The 6,602-nt window shown below is 57.0% G+C and overlaps 1 protein-coding gene across 1 annotated transcript; it reads right to left on the reverse strand.

The window, feature by feature from the left end:
* Positions 1 to 539: 539 nt before the first annotated feature.
* Positions 540 to 6,244, reverse strand: EMILIN3 (elastin microfibril interfacer 3; the record flags this gene model as incomplete). The annotated part of the gene is made up of 4 exons (XM_079543174.1): positions 540 to 2,431; positions 3,015 to 3,262; positions 4,445 to 4,567; positions 6,063 to 6,244. The coding sequence occupies 4 exons, from the start codon at positions 6,242 to 6,244 to the stop codon at positions 540 to 542; spliced, it is 2,445 nt and encodes an 814-aa protein (XP_079399300.1).
* Between the last annotated feature and the right edge of the window lie 358 nt (positions 6,245 to 6,602).

Here is a 6,602-nt window from a genome sequence, read left to right on the forward strand (position 1 = left end):
AGTACGTGTTGGCTTTGAAATCCACAGTTCCTGCAGTGAGTTGTTCCCTGGAAGGAGCCCTGGCTCTGTTCAGTCCCTGGATGAAGATGCAGGTGGTCTTTAGGTCAGAGAATTTCTGTTCCTCAACTGATGACTACAGGGTTTTATTCTTCGACAAGCAACCAATCCACAAAAAATATTAAAAAAAATAAAAATAATAAAAAATAATAAACAAAATAAACCTTCCCGCCTCCAGCTTCCTCCTGAATTGTCCTTCTGGGGTCATCAGCCCTCAGCCCACGCATCACCCCCGGCCATGTGCCGGTACCTGCTGCTGCAGGGGCTGCACAGCTGCTGCACAGCAAGGCAAGCACCAGAAACAACACAATTTAAAAAAAAAAAAATTAAAAAATTAAAAAGGAGGGGATGAAGGAGAGGGTGTAGCAGCTTTTAATTTATCTTTTCATTAAAAAAAAAAATTAAAAAAAAAAAAAAAAAGGTTGTCACATTGGAGTCTGTGTGATATAAGTTAAGCGAGGAAGCAGCGCGCTTTGGCAAGGCTAATGCTTCCCTCCCGCCCGCTCCTCCAGGTGGCCGAGCTGCTCCGCCAGCTCCAAGACCTTGGCTTGGCAGTCGAGCAGGTTGTCCTTCAGCCCCGTTATTTCCTGAGAGTGGGCAGCCAGCGTCCCATTGAGGCGGTCCATGCGGTCCCACAGGCCGCCCGCGTGTTTCTCCAGCTCTCCCCTCACTCCATCCAGGCTCCCCAGCACAGCCCCCAGCCGGCCGCAGGCTCCCTCCACCCTTGCCACGCGCTCGTCGAAGTGCGCGACGTCGCGCTGCAGGCTGCGGGCAGCGCCGCGGCAGGAGCTGAGCTCACCGGCAATGCGCGCCTTCAGGCGCTCCAGGTCACCCTTCAGGTTGAGCACGCGGCGGTTGCTGAAGAAGAGCTGGGAGCCGTGGTCGCTGACTTTCTCCTGGATAGAGTGCACCTCGTCCTCGATCTTCCGCTCGTGCTCGTCCAGCGAGGAGTTGACGTGCGTCACGGTGTCCGAATACTGCGAGACGGAGTCCTTGAGCCCCGTCAGGGATTTGCTGACGGTGTTCAGGTTGATCTTCAACAAGGTGATCTCCCCCTGCAGAGCCCCCGCCGCCTCCTCCTCGATGCGCCGCTGGATCTCCAGGATGGTGGCGTTCAGCTTGCGCAGCAGCTCCGAGGTGCTGTCCATGCGGAGCAGCAGGTCCTGGTTCTTGTTCTGGCAGTCCTCGATCTCCGTCCGGAAGGTCTCCACGTCTTTGGAGGCGGAGCTGCAGCCCGACAAACAGGTGCTCTCCAGCGTGACCAGACGGTTCTGCAGCACCTCCAGCTTCTCATCCATGCGTTTCCTCATGCTGGCGAGCTCCCCCTCCAGCACGGGCACCACCACCCCATCCATACCCATGGGAGCACTGACATTGTTCAGCTCCCCAACGATGCTCATGAACCTGTCCTCCAGGGTCTGCATTTTATCTTCGAAGGCCGTTCTCATGCCGTCCACTTCCGCCACCACTGTGCCTCTCATGCTATCCTCCATGCTGGAGCAGCAGCTCCCCGTTTCTCTCTCGGTAGCATTCAGCCTGGCCTCCAGGTCCTCAAAGCGCCCTTCGAAGAGGTTCCCCAGGGTGATGGTGGAGATCTCTCCATCCATCCGTGAGTGCAAGTTCTTCTGCGACTCAGAGATGCTGTGCAGGCCCTTCTCCAGGATGTTCATGCGGTCAGTGAGGTAGTCCAGGCTGCTGCAGCAGCTCTCCACCACTGTTAGCCCTTGGATCTGGGTCTCCAGCTGGGAAATCTCTTTCTTGATCTCCAGCTCCTTTCCATCCAGAGTCTGCTGCAACCGCAGGTTGGCAGCTTTCTCCTGCTCGCACTGCTGCTGCACCTCCTGGATGCGGAAGTCACAGGCGGTCTGGATCTTGCCCAGCTGCTTCTCGAAGCCATCGAGCAGCTCCCCACGCAGGCTGCCCAGCCGTGCAGCCACGTACTCCTCCAGCAGCTCCATGGAGGTGAGGGGTGATGGCCGGGCCGCCTCCAGCAGGTGCTTGAGCTGCCCATCGTGCTCCAGCACCATGCCACGAACCTCATGGAGCAGATCCGCCTTGGATTTCAGCACGTCGCTCACCTCCGCCACTTTGGTCAGGATCTCCCCAACAGGTGGATACGAAGCGACATCAGCCTTGTCTGCCACATCCACCAGGCTATCAGGAATGATGCCAAAGCCCACGGAGGAGTCAGGCGTGCCGGGGCTGTTCATCAGTGAGCCGATCATCTTGGTGGTGTCCTCCTGGATGGCCAGGCGCAGGCGGTCCCCCAGCCCACTCACCAGCATGTGCAGGCTGTCATAGGCCTGGGCCAGGCGCCGCACCTCCTCTTCCAGCCGCTCCAGGCGGTCCCCAACCAGGCCAGGCAGCTTCCTGCCTGCAGGAGACAGAGAAGACGGTCAGGGCTGTGTCCTTTACCTCCCTCCTGAGCTTCTGATTGGTTCAAGTCCTTTTCATCACCTCATAGAACAGGTTGGGCTGGAAGGGGTCATCTAGTCCCAACCCTTCTCCTTTTTGATATCAGCTCCCACCTGCCTCTTGTTTTCTCAGCCAAACATCGCCTCAGTCTCCCTCCTTTCACCTAGCTCCTCTACTCAATTTGATGGGGAAAACCTGCGTGCTTCCAAGGACGGTAACTCCACCACCTCCCTGGGCCTGTGTCAATGCATCATCAATTCTTCCTAGTATCTAACTTGAACCAGCACAATTTGAGGCCATTCCCACTCATCCTATCATAAGCTTTAAAATGAGGTACAGCAATTTTAAAGCCACACATTCTGAAATGTAGTAAATAAGAAAAGTGATCCTCAAAGTAATGAGAGGTCAGGCATCTGGACACAAAGGTCACCCACCTAAAGTCTGTACACTCATGCCCTGTGCTGGAACACGAAGCTGGGAGCTCTGTGACCAAGGCCAGTGGTGCAGTAATGTGGGAACCCAAAGCAAGAGCAAGATCTCACCATATTGATTCTTCTTTGGTCCTGCAAACAGGTCAGGGTGGCTTTTCGGATGGGGAGGCACTCTCGGGAGTGGGAACATCTTCGGCCCAGGGGGCATTTTGGGACCGGGGTGCTGGGGCACCAGGACAGGCTGATCGGTGGGGCTGTCATGGCAGCCTTCTCCCATGAAGCCTGGGCAGCATCTCCAGGCCAGCTCAGTCACTGTCTTGTAGCCAATCTTGTACCTGGGTCTGAAGAAGGTGCGGTACCTTTCCAGGAGAGGGGAGAGAAAGGGAAAGCATTTTAGAGAGGCAACCTCAGCTCTGAGTAAGATAGAAGAGTGGGGTCATGGGTCCTGTTGGTGTGAGGAGAGCCTGGCTGAGACCCCGAGAGCACACTCCTCCCACTCACTGCATCAATGCTCAGTGCAGCACCAACAACACCTGCCCAAGAACGCAGCTCATGAACCAGCACTGCAAAAGCATCACCCAGTCTTTCCAGGACTGGACCATGAGGTGAAATAACCAGGTGCCACCATACTATGTGGAGAGGGGTTTTTTGTTAATGAGGCATAAGTTGATTTTTATTTATTATCATTTTTTAAAACATTGGATTCGTGATGCTAGCTTGGAAAAAACAGCAGCAAGTGTGTTGCTCCGGTCCCCAAACAGATGACCACTGTGACAGATGTTAAACAGTTGGGCAAATTCCAACACAGAGCAGCACAAGTAGGAATGATGGACGTGACACCAAAGCCTTTGTGAGCTCATACCACTGCCCGCACATGCATCTCACACAGCTGGACAGTGAGGAGCAGAGCAGTGTTTTCACCCATCCATCACAGGGGGCAGCCCGTCTGAGCACTGCAACCGTCCCCACAAGATCCCCAGTGTCCCCACCCAGGCTGCAGCTTCTGCAGCAGGAGTAATATGGAGATGTCTGCTCACAGTGAGGGGAGAAGGAGAAAGAAAACACAAATCCCCCACTATTTGAAACATTTTAACATTTCCCAGTATCAGTTTCCCAAAGACCCAGGACAGTTTCAAACATCTTTGGGAAATAAGCTCTTCTTTTCACTGTTCCTCTTCCTGTAAGCTGTCAAGTTGTGGTCCTTTCTTCCTTCTGCCCACAGGTTCCAGGGCCAGCAGTAGAGCAGGATGCTGCTGTGACAGCCACCACCAGTGGCATGAAGCAAGGACACCTTGCTTTCCTGGTGCTCCTACTCCCAGCAGGGGCAGGGAGGACACGGGAGCATGGCATTCCCACAGCAGTGCATCCCTGCCCAGAGGTGACCACAAAGCCCCACAATCTGCCCTGCTCCAGCACAGCAATTAGGAGGTAGCAGAGAGCTTTGCAAATATTTTCCCACAGCAGCAGCCCTCAGCCTGCTCTGCTTCCCCCTCCCCTCAAGGAAGGGCAGCCCCCCAGCCCCTTTGTGTCCCCATACTCACAGCACTTTCCCCGGGCACTTGGGGCCCCAGCTGCACTTGTGGTACTCAGCTTTGACGTAGCTCTCGGCGCCGTCCTGCAGCACACAGGTGACATTGCGCTGCACCACATAGGCACAATAGCTCCTGAGGGGGGGAAGCACAGCAATGCAGTGTCACCTCCTGCCCCAGGGGCACAGCATGACAGCCTGCAGTCACCTGGAGCTGTGCTCAACAAGAGAAGCTATGGGGGCAAGGAGAACACCCCCAGAAATGGGTTTTCTGGGAATCATCAGCCCTAAAGAAGCCTCTTCAGGTTCCTCAGAGCAGCAGTGGAAGGAGCAGAGCCTCCTCCCTTCTGCCACCATGACCACAACTGAGTGCCACTGGGTAACACCAGCTCCAGAGCAAGGAAGAGACAGCTGGAAGGAAGGATGCAGGAGTCCTATTGGACAGATGGAGGCCAAGGCTGCTCTGCTGGAGGCAGGCTGCCAGCCGGAGCAGATGGATGCAGTCCATGAGGGCAGATAGTGGGGACGTGTGGTGAAGCAGGGGCTGAGGGTAGGGACACAGCAGATGGCAGAGCGGGAGGAGAAGAGGGTAGAGGCAGAAATGGAGGGTCAGCAGGACAGAGCAGATGGGCCCGAGTGAGCTGCTGGATCAGGGAGGTATTTGGCAAGGCAGGAGGACACAGTGCAACCTCTTCTTCCCAACCCCTCTCCAAGGGCTCTCCATGCACATCTCCTGGGATAACCACAGCAATTCCCATCATTCTCAGCCCCAGTGAGAGGCTGCCAGACCCCGGGCACGCACAGGGCTCAGCACTGCAGATCGCTGCTCCAGGGTGAGTCATTTATCCATGTGCAGGGCTACTCGAGAACTAAGGCCAGCAACTTTTCTTAGCTGGATGGAAGGGAGATCATGTGTGCATGTGGAAATTTAGAATCACTCTCACCCATAAATCCAGGATTTGCTTTTAGACACCTCCAGCCTCCTCTTTAATTAAGCTGGTAGCAGATCTGCTAGCCACTGTTGAACTGTGCACACTTGTGGCTGCTTGGATTGGGATGGCTCTGGCTCACTCCCCCTTGCAGAAACCCCTTTCTTTCTCACCCACCTGTGGCTAGCGGCTTTATAGCTGCAGCTTGATGTTTTAAGGGTGAGCAGCTGGAAAATGTTACAGGGTTTGGAAAGCTCCCACTGGCACTGCCAGTATTGTTCATTTCAAATGTTACTTTATTCATTTCAGCTTGTTTGTAACACCAAATCCCCTCCTTTTCAGAGAGGCCAAATACAAAACTGCTCTATCAAACAAGCACAGAGAGCCCCCCACCAGGACATAACACCCTTCTTGCTGGGGAATGGAAAAGCATATTGAACACGCAAAGCCTGCATTCCTCTTTCGCCTGAACTTTCCAGGTTACTTAACAGCACATCTCAGCCCCAGTAAGCCCCATACATAGGGATATACAGAGGCACACAGCCCCGTCCGCACCCCCTCCCCGCCCGATCCCACAGCTTTCACGTCCCTACGGGGCCCGCACGTACATTCCGGTCCCTTTCGGGACACAACCGCCTCCCCCCAGCCCAGCACCGCCGATGCCCATCTCGCGACGCCCGACGGCCGCGCAGAGTCGCTTACTTGTGCTTGCCCACGGGTTTGCCGAGCTGCGGGCTGGAGCCGGTCGTGTAGAGGTTGTACCTGCCGCCGTAGGGCAGGGGGGCGGCGGGGGGGTAGAAGGTACCTTTGGCATCGGCGAGGGCCAGCAGCGTCCCCAGGGAGAAGCAGGCGAGCAGAGCTCCGCGGCGCAGCTCCCGCCGCATGGTCCCGAGCCCGGCGGAACGCAACGGGGACGAGGTGGCCGCAGGCTCCGCTGCGGAGGGGCCGGAGCTCCGCCCTGCCCTGCCCTGCCCTGCCCTGCCCTGCCCTGCCCTGCCCTGCCCTGCCCTGCCCTGCCCGCCGGCACACGCTGCTCCGCCGCCCGCCCGACCCCTTTTGTAGGGCGGCGGCAGGGGCGGGCCGCGCTCCTCCCCCAGCCCTCCCCCGGCCCCCGACCCCCGGCCCCGCGGGCGGGGAGACAAAGCCGAGCCCCCCGCCCCCAGGAGCCCCGCGCCGCCGGGCGGATGGAGCCGCGTGTCCCTGCGGGTGGGATGGGACTCCGAGCCCCCGCGGCCCCGCAGC

This window comes from Tetrao urogallus (genome assembly GCF_951394365.1).
Source record: "Tetrao urogallus genome assembly, chromosome: 16".
NCBI classification, from domain to species: Eukaryota; Metazoa; Chordata; class Aves; order Galliformes; family Phasianidae; genus Tetrao; species Tetrao urogallus.